Genomic DNA, 23,112 nt, shown 5'->3' with positions numbered 1-23,112 from the left:
TTTATTACACCATTATTTAAAATAGCCAAGATACGGAAGCCTCGTAAGTGTCTATCGATAGATGAATGGATAAAGAAATATGGTATATACACAATGGAATTTTACTTGGTCATAAAAAAGAATGAGATCTTGGGGCACCTGGGTGGCTCAGTGGTTAAAGCCTCTGCCTTCGGCTCGGGTCGTGATCCCAGGGTCCTGGGATGGAGCCCCACATCGGGCTCTCTGCTCTGCAGGGAGCCCGCTTCCCCCTCTCTCTCTGCCTGCCTCTCTGCCTACTTGTGATCTCTGTCTGTCAAATAAATAAATAAAATCTTTAAAAAAAAAAAGAATGAGATCTTGCCATTTGTGACAACATGAATAGACCTAGAGGGTATTACACTAAATGAAATCAGTCAGAGAAAGACAAATACCATATGATTTCACTTGTATGTGGAAATGAAAACCAAAAGAAAATGAATAAACAAACGAAAAGCAGAAAAAGACCCAAAGAGACAGAAATCAAACTGACAGTTGCTGGAGGAGAGGGGGTGAGGAGATGGGTAAAATGGGTGAAAGGGTGTGGGAGATCTAGGCTTTCAGTTATGAAATGAGTAAGTCATAGAATGAAAAAGTCACAGAGAGGAAAGGTACAGCATAGGGATATTGTAAGTGGTACTGTAATAATGTTGTGCAGTGACAGACAGTAGCTACACTTGTGCTGAACAAAGCATAACACAAAGATTTCTTGAATCATCGTGCTGTACACCTGAAATTACTATAACGCAGTGTCAACTACACTTCAATAAAAAGTTAAAAAAGAAACACATTTTAAATGTATAGGATTAGGGGCACCCGCATGGCTCAGTGGGTTAAGCCTCTGCCTTCGGCTCAGGTCATGAACTCAGGGTCAGGGGATCGAGCCCCCATCAGGCTCTCTGCTCAGTGGGAGCCTGCTTCCCCCTCCCCCTCTGCCTGCCTCTCTGCCTACTTGTGATGTCTCTCTCTCTCTGTCAAATAAACAAATAAAATCTTAAAAAAATAATAAATAAATGTATAGGATTGAAAACACAAAGCATGTAGCATGTAGCTTAGCTGCAGGAACATACATATATCCTCCTTCACGTAACCTGTGCTAGTTTGTGAGGAGCTAGTTTAATTCATGAATGTGAGAAGTATTAAAAAAAATACTCCTGTATAACACAATGTGTGACTTTTGGAAAATGGACTATACATCTAGTATTTTTTCAGGCATCCAGGAAAGAACCAAACCATTGTTAAAGAGTTCCCACTGCCGGGGCACATGGGTGGCTCAGTGGGTTAAAGCCTCTGCCTTCAGCTCGGGTCACGATCCCAGGGTCCTGGGATCAAGCCCCGCATTGGGCTCTCTGCTCGGCAGGAAGCCTGCTTCCCTTCCTCTCTCTCTGCCTGCCTCTCTGCCTAACGTGTTCTCTGTCAAATAGAAAAATCTTTAAAAAAAAAAAAAAAAGAGTTCCCACTGCCTAAGAAGAAAACAAATTCTCAACACTGCAGGAGGCAGGAGTCGCTGACTCAGATAACTGATCTGACGTGACGCTCCTGCCATGACTAGGGAAGTATCCAAAGTCAGAGCATTAAGACCGTAACTGCAAAGAAGCAGAACCCTTTAATGGGAACAGAGAAGATGGGGTGCATTCTGAAGTTTCTTTTTTCCAAAATCAAGTCTTAAGACCTTCTATTCATTCCATTTGCTATTCCATTTGCTGTGCTTCTCACAAATCTTCCTCTTTCACACCTCTCTCCCTGCAGTTTAAAAAGTCATATAAAACCCTTTACATAGCAGTCATCTTTTTTTTAAATTTTTTTCATCTTGAAGTGATACTAAGTCTGTAAGTCGGAGTAAGTGCACAAGAATACATGTAATGAGAATGAGACTCTGGGCCACCATGGTAGGGAACGGTGTATTTTTTTTAATTAATTTTTTATTTTTTTATAAACATATATTTTTATCCCCAGGGGTACAGGTCTGTGAATCACCAGGTTTACACACTTCACAGCACTCACCAAAGCACATACCCTCCCCAGTGTCCATAATCCCACCCCCTTCTCCCAACGGGGAAGGGTGTATTTTGCAAGTGAAGGGATGTGCATTCCGGGGCTTGGCGGGAGGACTGTACCAGACAGCTTCTGACCAGGCTCCCAGTGAGCCCCCCCACTCTAGTATCCAGGCCCCTCTGTCATCCCCTTTCCCTTGAGTGTGAGCTAGACCTAGTGACTTGCTTCTTACAAAGAGCATATGACAGAAGTGATAGAACATCACTTCCAAGATTAGATTACAAGTGGACTCTGGCTTCCAACTCTCTAGCTGTCACTTGTTTGCTCTTCTTTTGAAAGCCGGCTGCCATATTCTGAACTCTTAGGAAAGGTCAGATCTTTAGAGAGAGAAAGTAGATTAGTGGTTAGCGAGGGGTGGGAACGGGGAATAACCAATAAGCATGAGGGCTATTACTGGGGGGTCATAAAAGGTTATAAAACTGGATTATGGTGATGGTTACATATCTTGGTAGATTTACAAAATATCACTAAATTGTATACCTAAAATGGGTGAAAATTTTATGGTATGTAAATCATATCTTAATAAAGTAGTTCTCAAAAAATCTAAAGGAAAAAATCTTAAGAAAGCTAGTACTATAATAAATGAAATAAAATCCTACTAAATTAGAGATAATGATCTCCTCTGTCATATGGGTAAGACTCGACAGATTATTAACACTGAGCAACAGAACCCTAACATGTACTTAATGAAGAGTTAGAAAAATGCTGGTGATCAATGGAGTATACAAAAATGAAAAATTTAAAACTGCAATCTTACCATGTGAGGTTTCTGAATAAATTTTCTAAAATTTGACTTTATAAAATCCATAGGTTTTTGGAATTCATCGGCATGAGTACTCTTCAACCTCGAAAAACTGGAGGGCTGATCATTCCTAATAAAATGAGAGACAAAGTTAAGAATATTTTATTAGTCTACCTTTACCCAACAAGTGAAAAAGAGAAATCAAATTGCCCCCTTCAGAGACAATTAAAGCAGCACAACAGTGAAAACAAACAAATAAGCAACAACAAACCTCAAATATCTATCTACTAAAATTACAAACGAAATGACAGTTACCAGGGCTAAAACTTTCGTTTTTTCAACAAACATTATTTAGCTAAGTTGAAAATCAGCAATAGGGGGAAACAAAGTTTGGACCAGGGTTCTCAATCTGGGGTCCAAGGACAGGTTTCCTGGGGGCTGTAACCCCCCAAACCAGCCATGGAATGCGTGTTTTCTGAGGAAAGATCATCACCGCTCGAGACTTCGGCAGCACTGGGCCACCCACCTTGCTGACAGACTCTTATTAATGAAAGCACCAAAGAGTGTCACTGGCTCAGGCTCCCTCACTGGTAGAGCTGAGGCCTCTGTCATTGCTGGGCCACGGGAGCAAAGGATAGGTCCCCTCTCCTGTCGTCAAAATGTCCAGAGGCCACCAAGTCCTCTTCTCAGGCAGCTGGACCTGGGAGGGAAGGTCCTTTCTTGGGCTTCTCTTCCAAGGAAGAGGGGCCTCATTTTCACAGCCCTGGGGCAGTCCTCTCCCTGTCACCTCCCACATCTCCCCACAACGTTCCTCTGAACCTTCCTGCTCTGTGGTGAACAAACTGCTCGCCGGCTCCGCTCTGCCTCAATCCCTTCCATGGGTCCCCCACTGACATCAAGATAAAATCCACACTCCTCATCATGACCTTCAAGGCCCTTCCTGCTCTGGCCCTTGCTGTCTCACTGGTCGCTCTGTTCCCACCTCCCCCATACGCACACTGGGCATTGGAAACATTTAGCCCTTCGCATTGCTCTCCTGCCTCCTCCAGCTCACGTGAGCAATCCCTTCTATTGTAATCTCCTTCCATGTAGATGAACTTCAAGATTTAGTTCCAACTGCACTGTTCCAGGGTCCTCGGAGGTGGACTAGATATCCCTGCTACGTGCACATGAAGCATTCGAAAGCCTTCACGCATACCGCGCACGTCCATAAATGCTGGTGCACCTGCCTGTCTTAGCCGGCAAGCTGCGGTCCTCACAGGAGGCCCTGTGGGTGGTTCATTTTGTGGCCCCAGTTTTGACGCCCCCAAACCTGACATGGAATACTAATCAGAGTATTATGAAATGTTAAAAACTCTCATGTTCTGACAAAATGCTCACGATATGATAGTAAGTCAAAAGCGTAGGGTGCAAAGCTCTATTTGGAGGATCATTTAAAAAAAAAAATCTTGTGGGAGTGCCTGGCTGGCTCAACTGGTAAGAGCAATTGACTCTTGATCTTGGGGTCATGGGTTTGAGCCCCACATTGTGTGTGGAGCCTACTTAAAATTTTTTTTTCTTTTTTTCTTTTTTTTATTATTATTTTTTAATTAATTTTTCTTTTTTTAAAAGATTGTATTTATTTGCTTGAGAGAGAGTGAGAGAGAGCATTGAGAGAGGCATGAGGGGGCAGAGGGAGAAGCAGACTCCCCTCTGAGCAGGGAGTCTGATGCAGGACTGGATCCTGGGACTCCAGGATCATGACTTGGGCTGAAGGCAGCCTCTTGGGTGACGCAGCCACCCAGGCGCCCACGATTTTTTAATTTTTAAGTAATCTCTACACCCAGTGCAGGGCCCAAACTCACAATCATGAGTCACATGCCAGCTAGGTGCCCCAAGGATAATTTTAATTATCTAAAATATATTACATGTGTGCCCAGAAAAAATAAACGACAGGAAATGTATTAACAGTGGCCATCTCTGACTCATGAAATTAAGAATGCCTTATATTTTAATTTTATACCTTATTATATACTTCTAAACGTTTGCCATTAGAATATACTACTACTTTTGTAAGTAAAACAATGGACTTTTAAAAATCCTCTTTGCAGGGGCGCCTGGGTGGCTCAGTGGATTAAGTCTCTGCCTTCGGCTCAGGTCATGGTCTCAGGATCCTGGGATGGAGCCCCACATAGGGCTCTCTGCTCAGCAGGAGCCTGTTTCCCCTTCTCTCTCTCTGCCTGCTTCTCTGCCTACTTGTGATTTCTGTCTGTCAAATAAATAAATAAAATCTTTAAAAAAAAATCCTCTTTGCAAAGCATATATCTGAATAATGGAGTAATGTCCAGAATATATAAAGAACCTATATCTCAATAATAAAAATAAAATAATCCAATTTAAAATATGGGCAAAGGATTTAAATAGGTATTTAAATAGGTATTTCTCCAAAGAAGACACACAAAAGGGACATGAAAAGATGCCCAACATATTAGCCATTAGAGACATGCGAATCAAACCTACAATGCAATAACATTTTATACCTACTAAGATGGCTATGATCAAAAAGATGATGCCATTAATGTCCCTGACAGCATTATTTACAGTAGCCAGAAGATGGAAACAAAGTAAATCCATCAACAGAAAAATAGACAAATAAATGTAGTATATACAATGGAATATTATTCAGCCCTATGAAGGAGTGAATTTTTTTTTTTTAATTTGACATACAGAGATCACAAGTAGGCAGAGAGGCAGGCAGAGAGAGAAGGAGGAATCAGGCTCCGCGCTGAGCAGAGAACCCGATGTGGGACTCGATCCCAGGACCCCGGGATCATGACCTGAGCTGAAGGCAGAGGCTTTAACCCACTGAGCCACTCAGGCACCCTGAAGGAGTGAAATTTTTTTAAAAAATGAAATTCTGACACATGACACAACATGGATGAAAACATTATCCTATGCAAAATAAGCCAGAAACAAATGGACAATTAATATATGATTCCACTTATATATATGAGGTACCTAGAATAGGCAAATTCACAGAGATAGAAAGAATAGAGGTTATCAGGGGCTGGAGTAAAGGGAATGGGGAGTTACTCTTTACATGATACAGAGATTTTGTTTGAGAAGATGAAAAAACTGTGGAAGTGCACAGTGTGAATGGCTGCACCACACTGTCGATGTACGTCAAGCCAATGCATCGTACATTTAAAAATGGTTAAAACGGCAAAATTTATTATATGTACATTTTGCCAAAATAAAAAAATGTGAACCGTTTGACAGATTTGTGACCAGGCAAAAGAGTGTCCAAGTTAAAGAAACGATTTCTCAGCCTCCCTGCAGCTAGGTATGGCCATGAGACTAAATTTTGACCAATGTTGCTGGAGCCGCTTGCATAAATTCCATGAAGTCTTTTTTTTTTTTTTCCATGAAGTCTTTAATGACAAGGCTAGAATATGGACACAATGGCCAAGGCACAAACACCCCTCCTGGGCCATGAGGCAGACACCAAGTGCAGAAGATATCTGAGGAGCAGATATCTACCTACCATGCTCTGACTTCCTGACTGTAATCTTTCTCTACATGAGAATGAAATGATTTTTCTTTTGCTCTTATAGTCCATTCTCTACCCAGCAACCAGGGTGAATCTTTTAAAATTTAAATGAGATTATATTTCTTCTTGGGTTAGAACCCAAAATGTTTTATAATCTCACCCAGAGTAAACTACAAAGTCATCATGTCCTCCAAGGTTCTTTGCAATCTGGCCTTACCTACCCACTCTCTTCCTTCCCCACTGTGTTACAATCTTAAGGGTCTGCTTTCTAGTCCTGAAATAAGCATGATTCTGCCTGAGGGTCTTTGCCTTTAGCTTCTTCTCTTAAAATACTATCCCCTAAAAAGACCTTACGGCTAACTCCCTCACTTAATTCACACCCCTCCTCAATTTAAAAAAAAATCCCAAGTGCATTCCATAACTACCTAATAAAATCACACCACACATATCACTCTGTCCTATTAAGCTTCCTCTTTTGCCTTACTTTCACCTATCACCCACCAACATGTATTTATTTATTTTCTCCTACCATTAAACTGTAAGCTCAACGAGGACAAGGACTTGGTGTATATACCTTTTCACTGGATGTTTTCTATATCCTGTGTAGCTAAAAGGAAAGTCTCAGCAGTCTGACGTCCTCTCGAAGTCTACTGATTTTATTTTGAAGCTGCTTTATCCCCCCCACACCATACCTATATATACAGAACAACACCTTGGCAACACTGTATGGAACTTAGTAAGAGTGGATACAAGAGGCAGAAAGAGTGGGTCAGGAGAAGACATGAGGATATTAGAGTAAGAGATTGGTCAGAAGTGGGCGGGGAGAGAATAGGGTCTCTGAGACTAGACAGAATGTCCCAGCATTAGGTTTGCTTGGTAAAGATTACCTTGTGTATTAGGGAATAAATACTAATCAAAACTTAAACGCATTACAGTGTAAGTATCCTCTGTCCTATGTATTCCTTTGCAAAGTCTTCATTCATTCAACAGCTCTGAACTGAGCTCAAGGCAGTGGGAATACAATGGTGGGCAAACATACACACAGAGCGTGCATGTAACTATTTGAGGAAAGAAAAGATCACACACACACACACACACACACACACAAAAAGATCACACAGGTGGGAAATTGCTACATCCTGTGATTTATGATTTCATATTCATTTCTTCTGAATTTCTACAGAAATCTAAGTGCTGACTTGATTAAATAGGTTTATGCAAAAACAGTAAGGAGATCAATTTCACAGACTGAATTTCTAAAACAAAAGAATAAAATCAACAGTTTTCTTTCTTATTTTAAGAAGGAAACAGAATTAGGATAAAGTTAAAGGTTTTACATAAGAGACCTTAATCTCACAAAACAAACTGAGGGTGGCTGGGGGGAGTGGGTAGGGAGAGGGTGGCGGGGTTATGGACATTGGGGAGGGTATGTGCTATGGTGAGTGCTGTGAAGTGTGTAAACCTGGTGATTCACAGACCTGTACCCCTGGGGCTAATAATACATTATATGTTCATTTAAAAAAAAAAAGAAAGAGAAAAAAGTTAAAGGTTTTAAATGATTTTTTCTCTGAATCTTTTTTTTTTTTAAAGATGAACAATAGCAAAGACTTGTGAGGATGTGAAGAAACTGACCCGTTCATATACTGCTGATGGGGATGTAAAATGAGGCAGCCACTGTGGAAAGCTGTCTGGTAGTTCATCGAGAAGTTGAATACAGAGCTATCACAGGACCCAGCAATTCCAACCCCAGGTATGTACCCAAGATAGATGAAAACATATGCCCACACAGAAACTTGCACATGAATATTCACGGCACCGTAATTCACCATAGCCAAAAAGTGGAAAGAACCCAAACACCCACCAACTGGTGAGGGGATAGACAAAATGTGGTTATCCATACAATGGAATATTATTCAGCCATAAAAGGAATATTCATGCTACAACATGCAGCAATGTTGAAAACAATACGCTACAGGAACGCAGTCAGCCACAAAAGACCTCATATTATACGACTGCATTTATATGAAACGTCCAGAATAGGAAATCCATAGAGACAGAAAGTAGGTGAGTGGTTGCCGGGGGCTGAGGGAAGGGAGAAATAGGGAATGACAACAGGTTACAGGGTTACAGGACTTCTCTGTGGAGTGGTGAAAACGTCCTGCCATTAGACAATGGTGACAGATGCATGACTTTGTGAATATACTAAACACCAGTAAATTCACTCTGAAAGGATAAATTTTGTGATCAGTAATATCTCAATTAAAACAAATCCTCATGCCACAGCAGCTGTCTAATACCAATAAAACAGTCCAACACGCCCAGCAAAAGGCCCTGCAGAGAGCCATCTTGGCATGCTACACGCCATCCTCAAAGCGAACACTAATACTACTTAACGCTGACCGGCTACTCTGCCCCTTATACCCAACACGTTAGTTAATCTTCACCACCACCAGGAGGTAAGAATGCTTCTCATCTGTATTTGATGTAGGAGGAAATAAAGGTGAAATAACTAGCCTTGGATCAGTCACAAAGCTAGCTGTCTACAGAGCCACGTGTTGAACTGAGGTGCAACTCCCGGGCTCAAGCCCTTTTTTACCTCAAAGGGTGGAGATATATTCTGAAGCATTACATGGTTTTTATAAAATGCTGATTGTCTTAGATCTGGTTTGAAAATCCTCTTTCTTGGCACACTGAGTTTCTTATACTTGCGGAGTTAAGAAAAGCATGAGAGAGAGCTTATGTCACTGAAGAGCACAGTCATGCTGTGTCCCATCAGGAAGCCGGAGACTTGCACCCACCAAGGAACAAGATTTTAACTATTTTATTTTCAGTTGTTTTATATGCCTGAACACACAGTTTTGCTATCTTTTAATGAGTTCCAAACTTATTATCAGCAGCAAGCCCGGTTTTGAACAAGCTCCGTGTATTTTGACTCAGACCTGGTTAGCCGCAGACCTGATTTAAGTCTACTCAGTTATCTTAGCAATTCGATTTTAAGGAATATGGGAAGAGAATCAGCACTGATCCTTCCTATTCACACACCCCTGCTTTCTGAGAGACCCAAACAGTCTGAAGAACTTTGGGCGAATTAGAAATTTTGTCCTATTCAAATATACCTCATAATCATACAGGGTCCCAGAGTTGCCATGAATCCCACATAGTTTTTAGAACTAGAGATAAACGGAGGCCAATCTAGTAATACTCAGAGCCCTTAAAAGAACTAGAGTTGGGAAAGAAAAACAAGGATCTACTGATACTCAGTTTGCCACGCATGCCTTAAGTACTTTGCCTGTACCAGCTCATTTAATATTTCTAACCTGTCCACATTATAAATTGGTTCTTCTCACTTTATAGAGAAACATGCTCCCGAAACAAAAGCCAGTTTGCCCACGAGCAAACAGCTTGTAAAATGGCAGAGGTGGGATTTCCATTCCTGTTTCCTCCACATTTTCTACTATCCCTGCCTCTATTTCGTGGACAGACATCCATGAACAGTTCCAAAAGAGAACTGTATTGACCTCAGGAAATTCTGTAATATTCAAAAAGGACCAGAATCTAAACGGCAGAATATGTTAGAGTTTCAATGAGGTTGAGTCAAACAGTCCATAACCTTGCAGGTCCTGGCACCTGCTAATAATCAAAAAGCTGTTACACTCTTTTCTAGAATTACAAAGACCTCAAATACTCACCTACCCCTGGTGTTTCTGTTGTTTCAATCAAACAGCATATGATGATCCCTGAATAACTTTGAAACATTTTAATAGATTTCACTTAAACATATAAAATGGATTTGAAGGATTAAATCCCTACACTAAAATGAAAATCATCACACACAAAAATTGAAAAATATGCTAAAACCAAAAGCTCCCTGATAATAGGATGTTTTTCATCTACTGATTACCTCTCTGCAGCACTAGCTATGTGAAAAATGTGCTCATCTTCAGTCTGTAACCGTTCTTTTCTCCTTCTTTCAATGTCATGTCGTAGATCATTTGGATCTATTATTTTGACCAGAGTCTGAGGAATTTTGACAGAAGACAAACCATTCACATTACTGTTAGTTGCACAAAGACCATATCTAATAAGAACCTTAAGTAAAAGTCCTAAATAAGTTACCTTGTATTCACCCTGCTAATGGTAGTGTAAATTGATTAAAATATTTTGAGACACAATTGACAATGCACAGACAGAAAAGTTCATAACAATGAACCAGGAATCCTACCTGTGGGACTCTATCCCAAAGAAATGGCTATCTCCCCAAATATATTCAAAGTGCTAGATTTAAAATCATCAAAAAATGAAAGCAACTTAAATGTAAAATAAATTTACAGGAGAAGGGAAGAATGATTTCATGGGAAATTTAAGTCAAAGTAATAACACACGAACATTTGAATTATGGATTAATATAGGCTATGTGGAAGTCAATGTGAAAAAAATAACTACTGAGAAAAGTTAATTAAAATTTAAAAAGCTTCGATCATAAAAAGTCATGGGGAACTCAGAGATTTTACTTAAAGCAACATTATTAAGTAAAAAGCAAAAAGCATCTGAAACTAATATACTATGATAGCAGCTATGCTAAAATGCCAGATGTACGACTACAATAAAAGATGATCAAATGATATTTTGTGTTAAGTGGTTGACTTAGAGGTGATTTTTTCAAATTTCCTATGAGTTGATTACAGTTTTTTGACAAATAGATATTTTCTGAAAATAGCACCTATTCAATAAACCAACTTACCTCTGTAAGTTTAATAAAAATTGTAACCATTCACAAGTGAAAAAATTATTTAAATATTTGATCAGAAGCGTATTAAAATCGTTCCACTACAAAAACATTTCACTCTCAGTGAATAAATTCACAGTTCTTTGAGAACTTGATATACTTCTAAAATGAGAGCCAGTTTTCTTGCCCCTCCCTGGCTAGTCCACAGTTTTTCTAATTAGCAAAGAAATGGGGGGGGGGGGGGCGGGTTGAGGAAGTGTTGGGTGGGCACACAGAGCATGGCAATAAACAAAAATCAGTGTTATTTCCATTATTTGGCTAGTTCATATTCCACAGAACTTTTCATACATTCTACAGTAAACAGAAGGGTAGTTTCAAATTAAACTACGTTCTTCTGCATTCATCCACATACAATTTAAAAACATATTCCACATAACTGCTTGGGAAAAACGTAGGTATCAAACATACTTTCCGCAAGCTTTACAATAGTGTGACGTTTTAGAATGAATATTAAATGCTGTAATTTTATGTCAATTTCACAAAGCTGTTACCCTTAGGGACTGTCTCTCTTAGGGAATATTTTTGTCTTTTGTCAGTGTTCTCTCTGCAACCTAGCCAGTAACTAGAACCTTTGGAGAGCTTTGTAAATTTCAGATTCCCTTTTTTTAAAACCTCTATTACCAGTTCGCTTTTCCATCAATATGCCAACAATGTGAAACTCTTTCAGCAAAAATTGTATTCACTTACCTGTTCTGGTTCATATACCATAGTTTGTTTATTCTGAAGCTCAGCCAAAGACATATCTATTCTCCTAAAATAATAAAGGCATATTACAATTAAATAATTATGTTATACACTGATACCTTGATTCCATTACTAGAGAATGGAATTTGAAATAAAGTTGGTGTGTCTTGGAGGAAGCAAAAGAAACCCGCCACCAGGTGGGTTTTCATCTACACGGCAGTCTCCCAGGACACACATATCCTGTGAACAACATCAGAGTGACACCTCAGTGGTTCTCAAATCGCTAGTCTGTGTAACCTTAAACTTTGCTCCGGTGATCTACTGCATTCTAACATTGATTCAGCTCAGCTCACGAGACAGGGCACACCACCTGCTCGGCCAGGTGCCAGCAGAAGAAGACATAGGTTTTCATCCGGCTGCCCTCAGAACAGCCATTTCTGACCACATGAAGCAACCCATGATTTCAATGGCTCGACAATTGTCTTTCATTCTTCCAGTGATAACTTCAGTAGGCAATTACTATAGACACAGCAGAATCAAAGTTAGGTAGGTAAAGATTGTCAAAGTCCTACACATTTAAACAATGCTACTCAATGGCTTTAATACAACCTATTCCATCAAAGTACGCTGGCCCAGTACCAGCTTAGGTTAGTCCTGGCTTTTAGGTAGGAAAAGAGTCCTAGAGTCTACAGCAAGCCCACAAGGCAGCACCTTCCCAAATCTTTCTGAGACTTATTCCCAAGAATTACATGGGCATACAATAATCAATCATTACCTGTGAATTTCTGGATCTGAATTCAATTTAATTTCATTTACATCTGCAGCTTGTATATCTCGCATTTTTGAAAAACGCTCATGCAGAGTAATGTCAGATGATGGAAAATAATTTGCTGAAAAAGGAAACAAAGAGTTTTATCTCAGTGTAAAACTGACTCCATTTAAAAGATTATATATAAGCACAGGAATAAGGGATTGTTAAAAAACATCCAATCTCTTTTCCCTTGGAAATAAGTGGGACCTAAACCTATTCCACAGACTAATTTATAGCGCTCCTGTGCCTTCCCAAGCCTAAGCAACAGTAAAAAATGCCTGACTTATGAACACAAGGCTTCTGTTCCTATTTGACCTGCCCACTTATTTGCTGGGGGAAAAGCTCTCTCAAAGCGAGGACCTTTCTTCTCCCCGGTAAGACCTTAGTATACTGGGAAGTAAAAATGGTACAGAGTTTTATAGTTCACCCAGAGGAAAAAAATAAAAACAACCCTGAAACATCAGAACAATTCTCAACGAATGCTAAATGTCGTTTACATATCACAGAAGGAGTCCTACTGCCATTGTACTTGAATTAACATTAACTGAAGCTGGTGAAGACATTATGAAACAGCTATGCTACAAGGGTTTTAACAGGATAGAGAGAAAGATAATACACTTGACCCATCAGAATGCTACTTAAGCAGTCCTTTTCTCTAACTTACTGTTCCTGTTCTGGGACAATCGCCTGGATTTTTCTGCAATACCACCTCCCTTTCTGCCAAGAATCACACTTCTTTGGGTGAGAGGGGCTGGAACTGAGAAAGGTGAACTGTTTCAGACAAATTGCATACTTCAAAGTAAATATGTGCCTTAGTCTGAGGGATTCAGAGAAAATAATCTGTTTTCAAAATACGTTTATTAAGATAAAAGTAAAATCAGTGCAAATATCCAGTAATAAACAGAAAATAAAAATTTTGAAATTCTTGAAGGTCTCCAGTTTATTATACCCATGATTGCTTTATTATGCAGCATCAATGAAGAAAGTTGTTCCACGTGACTGAATTTTCCAATGAATGGAAATTGGCCAGAAGCTAAAACAAAACAATTTAATGCAAATATTTAAAGTATTTGTGATGCAACTCCCTGATGCCATGAAGTATAAGCAAATCAAACCGGACTCTTTTGTCAATCACATCATGTTCACCCTTATGGCACAAGGCCTCAGCAATGCCCTCAGGGGACTTTAAGAATATCACCACAATACCTAGACTTCCAGAGTTCTTGTCAAGTTTCAAATACGGTGTTTGTTGCTTCCTCCTTCCTGTTTGGTTATCAGTTATTGTTTCTTGCAACTCTCAGTAGTCCTGTGTCTTGCCGCAGCCAACCTCTCCCTTTCTGACTTTCAATTTGTAATCTACTATGAGTTGAAGTACCAGGTTATTGGAACAACACATGAAGAACGAGGTTTGAATCAATACCTTACACTCTCTATAACAGATTTCCTTATTAATGACCTAATTTATAATGAAATATTAATTAGTATTACTCTAGCACAGATATTTACCTATATCTTGTGAAAAATCAGTACATTTTTGTGTCATCCCTAATGTATGTGCAAAATATACCAACCTTTAACTTGATGGATTATAGTTATGATTTCCTGAGCAAATTCTCCTGTAGGTTTGTTTTCAGTATTCTGAGTTGAGTCAAGATGTTCAAACACTGGATGAAAGTTCTCACTTTTCCTGCCAACAGCAACCAAATCATGTGACATCTGTCTCTCTGTGGAATAGCTAGAAGCAACCCTAGAATAATTTGTAAATGTTTAACTAAATTTGAAACTATTTTACTGAGAAAAGAACTTATTAAAATTAACCAAGATAGCTATAAAACTAAAAAGATGTTTATCTTTTCTTATAGTTAAGGCGCTGAACTGTATGCCATAGAACATGTGCAATAATGCGCAGGAGGAAATAGCCTTACACCCATGGTTTTGCGCTCTCCTTTTCAAATCAGAGATCATTAAGTATTTGTCCCTTTAGTAATAAAATCCTTAAAATTCTAAGTTAAGCAATTTTTACCTCCAAAAATACACCAAGGCATCAAAGGTCAATATGCAAAAAATAATCAGTTAGATTATTTTTACACCCAAATGTCCATAAAATTGTAAATCCAGCAAGTTTATACTATCTTGAAGTACTACCACACTTTAAAAGCTGGTATCAAACACAATAACTTTTTTGACTTCATAAAAATCCTTATACCTCTATATCAGCAATGAAAAACTCAGTATTTTGATATCAAACTCTGTTAAGATTAATCACTTGCAAAATCTCACTAAACTGTCAGCAAATAGTCTTAGATGTTAGCAAAGTTAAGATCGTTAGAACCAATTAGTGTTCACCCTAAATGTATCCTTAAAGAAATGCTACCATTTCTTACACAACCCCAGCTGTCCTGCCACTCTAATGCTTTCTGAATCTTTATAACTTGTGTTAAAAGCTCTCTTGACCTTTAGGAATCATCAAGAAGTCATGATTATGACATACAGCTAACAGTTACTGAGGGCTTACTGCAAGCCAAACACAGGGGCTCAGAACTCGTTTGCAAACATTACCTCATTTCAGCTTTACAATAGCCTATGGGGAAGGTGCTACGACACTGGGACAATGGCTGTCTTGGTTGTTTTGCTTTTACATCCCAGAAGCTGAGTGTCTGTATGAACATAATCTTTCCAAGTGTCATAACGGGAAACTATACCTTATTCCAAGAAAGCTGCTCTTGCTTAAAACTACTCTTAAATTCTTTGTCTGCAGGCAGACTATGTGTCACAGAAGAAACTGTCTCATTATTTTATATTTATACCTCATTCTGGACCCAAAACGGCACTAACTAGCTTTCAGCCATCTTACTCCTCTGCATTTAACTCTAAATAGCTTTTCCCTCTTCTTGTTCACTACCCAAAGAACTGAGATTTACAAGCGCTGGGGTTCTTCATGAGTATGTTACAGACTCTGAAGATAAACCCCCAAGAGAGCCCTGAAATGTGTTTTGAGTAACAGCAGCACCCCTGGAATAAATAACAAGTATCAATCAGGTGGATACACACCCGGGTGCAGGTGCGTAACTACATCGCTTAACAGCCATGTATTTAACACTGCTCCAGGGTGATGAGGAGCTTACAGATATTCTTTAAACTTTTGAACTTCTCTAATGAGACAGGCTTATGTGCCCATTTTAACTTAACAGAGGCAAGGCTTCCACATGGCTTCCCATGCTCCCTGCTTTCAAACGAGTGTCGAGACAACTCCCTGCCGAAGCAGAAACCCGGGAAAGTGACTGTGCAGCAGCGTGATGCCACTGCTGTGGCTTCCCTGATTCGTCAGAAGGACTTCCAGTAGAAGACTCCTTTCCCTTCTTTTCCCCTGACTTGCTCCAAGCTTCCCACTGTGTATCCTGTAACTTGCTGAGAGACATTCATTGATAAACACTGGAAGCTACAATGGCCCCGGGACAACCTCATTGACAAGAACTACAAATACTGTGTTTAATGGTACAAGAAGCCTGTTCCGTACCCCCCCCCCCCCCCCAAATTACTTTCAAAAACATTTTATAGGAGAAAAAGAAGATGTTCAAATAGAGCTACAGAAATGATCTGTCCATAAGGGGAAATCAGTTGATAATATTTTGTACTGCAGTCTCAGTTTCTCCCAAGAGGAAACTAGTTGATAAAGGTTTCCAGTTTTCTCTCAGGTAATTATTAAAATTTGCTTGTCATTTATTCCAAGTTAATTACTGGTATAACTCTTACACCCATTCCATGCCCAACCCTCAATCCCCAGGAGCACTACGGTATAGTTTACAGCTACACTTAATCCCGGAAATTTTAGTGTTTACAGTTCCTGTCCATTTATGCTGGAGTTTCTCCTTGCAAGATTTTTAATTTTTTAACATTTAAAAAATGTTAAAACTGTGACTTCCTAGGAAATACTAAAATTGTATCACCTGAAATTTTAGTCTTTTTAAGATTCTTAAGATGGCTTTGCTATAAGAAAGGCTTCTTGAAACTGGAGAAAGCAAAATGTTCTAGGTATTTACATTTGTACATTTAATCACCTCTTGGTTCACATTTTCCTTTTTACGATTTCCTAAGACAGGTATTGAGTAACAAGTTATTAATTTCAAGAAATACTTCCAATACAAGTAGGTAAGCTGAAAAGACCAAATGTTCTCATTTGGGATGCATTTTAGACAGTTTTAAAAATTAAAATATAGCCAAACACCTGTATTCTAGTACTATTTCTAATACTGGTCTAACAAAATTTTCCAGGTTCCTTTCTTCCCGCCTTCAACTCCACCTGTTTTGGTTTTTTTTTCTCTAAGGATATTTTCCCTGACGTTCTCACTGAATGTTGTGCATACTAACTAGGAAAACATAAAAAGCCACATTACATCTTAATTTCTTCTTATTCAGTTAAGATCTACCAAAAAAAAAAAAACCCAACTGCATGGCAAAAACAATTACAAAAAGCCCAACAACAACCCAATCTAATGGATGATCCCTGCCCTCCGGAAGCAAGCTGATCGTAGGTAACAGAATCCACGTGACACATGCCACGTGCTCCTTTGTCAGTCTTCCCCCAAGAACTGACAATCTGTCCTGCCTCCCGTAGTTCACAGAGCTCTCCCAGTTACCTGTTTGCTCCTGTCTTCCTGAGAAGACACTTAGCATTTCTGGGGCTGTGGGTAAAGGGTCGGGGAGACTGCCTTTCCCCTGATTCAGCATCTTTTTTTCACAAAAGTCCCATAACTGGCCTCCCCAGCCCCAGTGCCCTTCCAAGCCGTCTCACAGAAAGCAAGCAGCAGCCGGAACTGAGCTTCCTGCCGTCTCTCATCGGCTAATCCTGTCAAGTCAGGCGGTCTGTGTGGCAGTCTCAGCTTCACAGCCTCCGGTCCCTCCCTCTATTCCCTTTCACTGACCCCTGGAAGCATACCTCAAAGTTCCTGTGTGTGTTGCCGGCCTTTGTTAACCTATAAATATAAAACGTCTTTCATTTCATCTCCACATGTTTAAAATCTTGGAAGCCTAGCTCACGTGTCAACAACTCCTGAAAGGAGCCTTCCCGGAGTCCCCCAGCTTGGGATCCTCTGAGCCCCACTTTGTGTATCACTCAGTGCACCACTGTATTGCAAAGATCGCCCTCTTTTCTCTTGGACCAGAGGAGGACAAACAGACTCCTATGCCAGTCGGCAGGCCCAGGGTACCCTAACAGGCTGTCTCACACAAGGTTAAGTCTTCAAAAAAGTACCTGCTGAATGAATAAATGATAAATGGAAAATAACTTGGACAATTTGTAATGAGAGTTTCAGCTAAAAAGATGACAGACTTCAAAATTCTAATTGAGGCCAATTCAACTGTGTTTTTTAAACTTTCTTGGCTCACTTTCATTTTAAAATTGTAACTTTATTTAGACCAATTTAAATTTTAAATATTTCATTTTTTATGATATGAAATCTCAAATATATACAAAAGTTCAGAAAATCCTATGATGAGCTTGTCAACTCAGCTTTAACAGCTACCAACACATGGCCTACAGAAGCAAAGTTGTAAGGCCAGGAGGAACTGCAGGTTAATTTGGGCCCAAAAAGGTCTGGCCAGGTGGTCTGCCTGATGTCACAGAGCTCCTCAGGAACCCAGTGGAAGACAAAAACTTACGTACCCCAACCCGAAACGGAATGCTCACTAAGAGAAGCTAGGGTGAAAAATAGAAAATGATTTTGATCAATTGATCAAAATCTCAATTGATTTTTTACTTTTAAAAAACGTATTTTTAGGGGCGCCTGGGGGGCTTAGTGCGTTAAAGCCTCTGCCTTTGGCTCAGGTCATGATCCAGGGTCCTGGGATCGAGCCCCGCATCAGACTCTCTGCTCAGTGGGGATCCTGCTTCCCTCTCACTCTCTGCCTGCCTCTCTGCCTACTTGTGATCTCTGTCAAATTAAAAAAAAAAAAAAAACCTCTTTAAAAAACGTATTTTTAAAAACATCTATTTTAAAAATGTATATTAGAAATACCAAGGGGGAAAACCTTAGCTTTTTGTGATACAAAACAGTGAGGTAGCAGGTTTGTATTATCACAAAAGCATCTTCACCCACAGCTTATCATAAGTAGGTAAAACTTGTGTCACTGGGTTACCTTCCTTCAACCCTTGCTATGTTTTTCACATTGTTCCCCCACCTGTGCAGCACCCCTTTCCTTAGAACATCAGGGCTCCAATGTCTTCTGGGTCCTATCATCCACCTCATCCCCCTTGAGAATGGGGAAAGACCTGATGGGGGTAGGAAGGTGCTTCCTGTATCTCTTCTGGGGTTGGCGGTTGGGAAATAAAAGGATTATATGCAAATGTGACTGATAAACTCAGTTGAACATCAACTTTGCTAGCCAACCTTCCAATCCTAGACACCTAGTACTAGCCGCCAGGGAGGTCAAAGGAGCCTCAGGTCCATCCACAGCAGCTTATTCTCCTCCAGGGACAGCTCTCCTTGCCCCGCTCCGCCCCCATCCCCCCACCTCCTCCCTCTCACTTTCTTACTAGCCTGACCAAGGTTCAGTCTCTCACCTAATTGCTCATCATTAAACCAAAACCAAAACTCCCTTTATCTGCCCCAAGACTCCAGTATGTCCACAACAGTGTTTGGAGTTCATAATAGCATTCGTAGAATCTTTCCTATTACAACTTCCTAACTTACATTCTGAAACATGTAATTATGACTCATGTAATGTCTACCTCTGATAATGCAGTTTCTGACAAAGTGGGTCACTAGAATATAGCCTTTGTTAAAAGAATTATTAACAATGCGGTGAACATTTGAGCAAGTGTCTACCTACCGCTGTTCTAGATACAAACTGGAATCTAGAAAAATCACCAGCCTAATCACCTATGACTTCAACTACATTGGTAAGTGGAAGAACATACATTGACGTGTGACCAAAGCTAAGAAAGTAAATGAATGCATCAAACAACCATCTTAGACTTTCAAAAAATGGATAAACCCTCTAGATTTTAACCAACAAATAAACCCCTCTCCACTCCATGACTATTTTAATCTTTTCAAGCAGAGGAAAATCTAAGTTATATCAATAGTTGAGAACATGGCTATCGAGGGCATTAACTGCCTTTGTTTTATGGATACTTGATGAGTCTATACATAAGTAAATCCAGCCCCACAAAACTCTTCCACAACTTAACTGTACACCAATAAATAATTATCATCAGAGAGAAAGACTGTGTTGACTATACTTTATCATACTGACAGGATACATATATTTATAAAGTTATTTATTCTTCAGGTCTTTGAAAAGGAAGGATTTGCAGTGTTAGCTCTACTATACAAGCCATCCTACAGGTCCTTGTCAGGTAATTCAGACATGTGCTGACAGGTCATGAACGTCACAAAATTATGATTTATAAATTCAAAAGAAAAGATACAGTAGCTTCAATTTTGGGAAGCTCATTTTTGTGATACATGATGAAAAGCAAGCTTCCATTTCTTCTTCCAATTATAAAATTAACTGTTCAATATTTCTAAGGAGGTCTATTAAAGTGAAATTCCTCAAAATTGGTATTTCTAGTATTCTTTAAAAGTGCTAAGCCAATTTATTAATTCTTTTAAGTTAAAAAATTAAATTAATTAATTCTTTTTTAACATCATTATTAAATATGGGGGTATTATTACTTCTATTAAAAAATTTAAGACTGGGACACCTGGGTGGCTCAGTTTGGTTAAACATCTGCCTTCTGCTCATGTCACAATCCCAGGGTCCTGGGATCGAGTTCTGCATCGCTGCGCTCCCTGCTCAGCAGGAAGCCTGCTTCTCTCTCTGCCTGCTCTGCCTGCTGCTCCCCCTGCTTGTGCTCTGTCTCTGACAAATAAATAAATAAAATGTTAAGAAATAAAAAATAAATGAAAATAAAAATAAAAAATTCAAGATTTTTGTGATTTGATGCAATATTGCCTCCAAAGGAAAAACCTATAAACAAAAATGAAATATTGAAGTATTTAAAGGGGAGTGTACTGATATCTACAATTCACTTTGAAATGTATGGAAAAAATAGGATGGAATGATTGATGGAGGACAGAAATAGATTATGAAAGCAGACAAAAATGTTAATTGCAGACGCTCAGTGGTGTATATACAGAATTTACTGCACAGTTCTTTCAATTTTTCTGTGCTTGAAAATTTTCATAGTGTAATGTTGGAAAGAAAAAAGCTTGAGGTAACATCCTTAAAGTTGATGCTTACAGCAGTTTTTGTGCGCTTAAGGTAAAGAAATAGTAGGAAATAAAATAGTACAAAATGATTTAAGACTTATTATATGAAGTGGGATACAAAATTATGAATATAGTATTATGATAACCATGTAAAAATATACACAGAAAAATAACAAAAGGAGCTGTACTAAAATATTAATAAAACTGTCCTAGGGGAGTAGAATTACGGGTGATTTCCTCCCTTTATTTGTCCAACTTTCTATAATGTAATCATATTTATAAGTGCTTTCTGTGCACATATAAATATACATATGTATATTTTATACTTTTATAAGTACAGTGATCATAAGGGAGAGAGACGGCCGTATCTAACTTTAAGAAAAGGAACAAAATATATTTGTTTAAAAAAGAGAGAGAGACTGTGGGTTCACCTCCCTCCCTGTCACATCCCGACCTTAATACTGTTTCATTTTATTTTTGACTGCAATACAAGTATGAGTGAACATAAATGCACCAAATCAGCATGGCCCATCACTTTTTTATTCACATACTGGTAGTGTCTTAAGGTAATGAACAGACTTAGCTGACAACACCCACTGCAGGGCCTTGTTATTTCCAGACTCCATAAACAGAGGTAAAATGCATAATGGAACAAAGCACGCAAGCCACAGTAGCAAAATATAACCTACTGTTGGGTGGTCTGTTTTTTCTTAAAGGATCATTAAGAGCTAAAGCGAATACCTTATAAATAAGCCTCTTTCTAGACTCTAGCCTAATTTCCTCTACCTAGGAGAATCTAGTTGGCTGAGCACCAACTGTTTTGAGATGGCAGCAAGAACCACGTTAGGTCACCTGCCTCCTTGAGCCGCAGGTGCTCTGACTTCCACAAGCAGGATCTTCTCTCGAGGCCTTGCTTTCCTCCTCTATAAAATCAGGGCCAGTGAATGGCCCTTCCAAGTCAAAAATTCTCTGGATATGACAACAGGGATAACAGGCTCTGGGAAACTGAGGAAGAAATAGGTCTCCTTGAACTCCACCCAGGTATCCCTGGCTATGGAAAATCTAGCAGCATAAAAACACATAAATTCATGAAGACAAACAACTCCATAGAGCGCCCTGCACCCAAAAAGTATCTTGAGATATGATGCAGAAACCAGCAGCCATAAGATCACTCTGTATTACTAAGCGTGGGATTTATCCTCCTCACAGCGCTTCTGTGAAAAATCCAGGCAATCCCTTCCTGCTCAATGGAATCTAAATACACTGTCAATTCCATTTTCAAAGCTTCAAACAAAGGTGGTGGAAACAGATATTTTTCTAAAACAGCACTAAGAAAAAACAAAAACAATACCTGGATGTATCTAGCGATTTCTTCACATCTATTTTAACAGTAAGTGATTTCTTCCTAAGACTGGCGGATGAAGGTTTCACACTGGAAAGTTTACTTTTATCGAGCTGGTTCCTGGAAGAGTTGCTCTCTTTCCTGCCATCCCCTTCTTTCTTTGCTTTCTCCTTCCGTTTGTCACTGCAGGGTCTCAAGCCAACATCATTTTTACTTGAATGCGTAGAGGCAGTGCAGTCAGTGCAGTCTTTCTTAGATGGTTTGGAAGGTTCTTTCACTTGCCCACCTTCAGTCTCTCTCCCTCTTCCAGCATTAAAACAAATGGACTGTCTATTTTCAGGGCCTTTTTGAGAACTGGACTTTCTATCTTCCTCCTTAGAGTACTTCTGAATTCTTCCATCTGGAAAGTCCTGGTCCCCACTTGAGGTCTTACGGCGTTTGTGGCGATAGTCACAGGACACCTTGGCTGCTGAACTGGTCTCTGGCGGTTCCCTCTGAGCACGTCGATGAGTGTGCGGTCCAAGGTTCCGCTGCTCTTTCTTCTCTTGGTAAGATGGAAGAGAATGCCCGAACTTCCACTGAGGGCTCCTGGCAGGCTCTCTGTTTTCATACCTCTCCACATCTTTAGGTCTTTTTGATGTGTATCCATATTTTCTGAAATCACGATCCTCAGGATACCTGTGTTGACATAAAGCAGTTTACACTTGCACTAGAGAGAAGAAAGTGAGAATTTACATGTGTGGAATGTTGGGCAGCATGGCTTTAAATGCAGAACGCAGTGGCAAGTTAACTATAATCCCTCTAGCCAACTCATAGAGGCACAAGGTAGCAAAGAGGAATATGCCATCTTTTGTTACAACTCTAGCCATCAACATGATTTACTCTAAAAATAAATACTTCATTACTACCAGTGGACCATAATTACATTACAGTGC

General features: G+C 39.5%; 1 protein-coding gene across 4 annotated transcripts in view; it reads right to left on the bottom strand.

The window, feature by feature from the left end:
- Nucleotides 1-23,112, bottom strand: part of BCLAF3 (BCLAF1 and THRAP3 family member 3) — a 59,336-nt gene that overhangs the window by 14,555 nt on the left and 21,669 nt on the right. For 2 of the 4 annotated variants that reach the window (XM_059385365.1, XM_059385362.1), the window contains exons 4-10: nt 22,187-22,855; nt 14,194-14,369; nt 13,287-13,379; nt 12,587-12,701; nt 11,815-11,878; nt 10,243-10,358; nt 2,828-2,942 (exon numbers count right to left, since the gene is read on the bottom strand). In XM_059385365.1, the coding sequence (XP_059241348.1) occupies nt 2,828-2,942; nt 10,243-10,358; nt 11,815-11,878; nt 12,587-12,701; nt 13,287-13,379; nt 14,194-14,369; nt 22,187-22,855 (1,348 nt within the window). The remainder of the gene's footprint in view (nt 1-2,827; nt 2,943-10,242; nt 10,359-11,814; nt 11,879-12,586; nt 12,702-13,286; nt 13,380-14,193; nt 14,370-22,186; nt 22,856-23,112) is intronic. The other 2 variants (XM_059385363.1, XM_059385364.1) reach the window with 2 other exon arrangements.

This window comes from Mustela nigripes, chromosome X, assembly GCF_022355385.1.
Source record: "Mustela nigripes isolate SB6536 chromosome X, MUSNIG.SB6536, whole genome shotgun sequence".
Taxonomy (NCBI): Eukaryota; Metazoa; Chordata; class Mammalia; order Carnivora; family Mustelidae; genus Mustela; species Mustela nigripes.
Note: the sequence above shows the minus strand (reverse complement) of the source record. Positions and strands in the feature narration are given on the sequence as shown.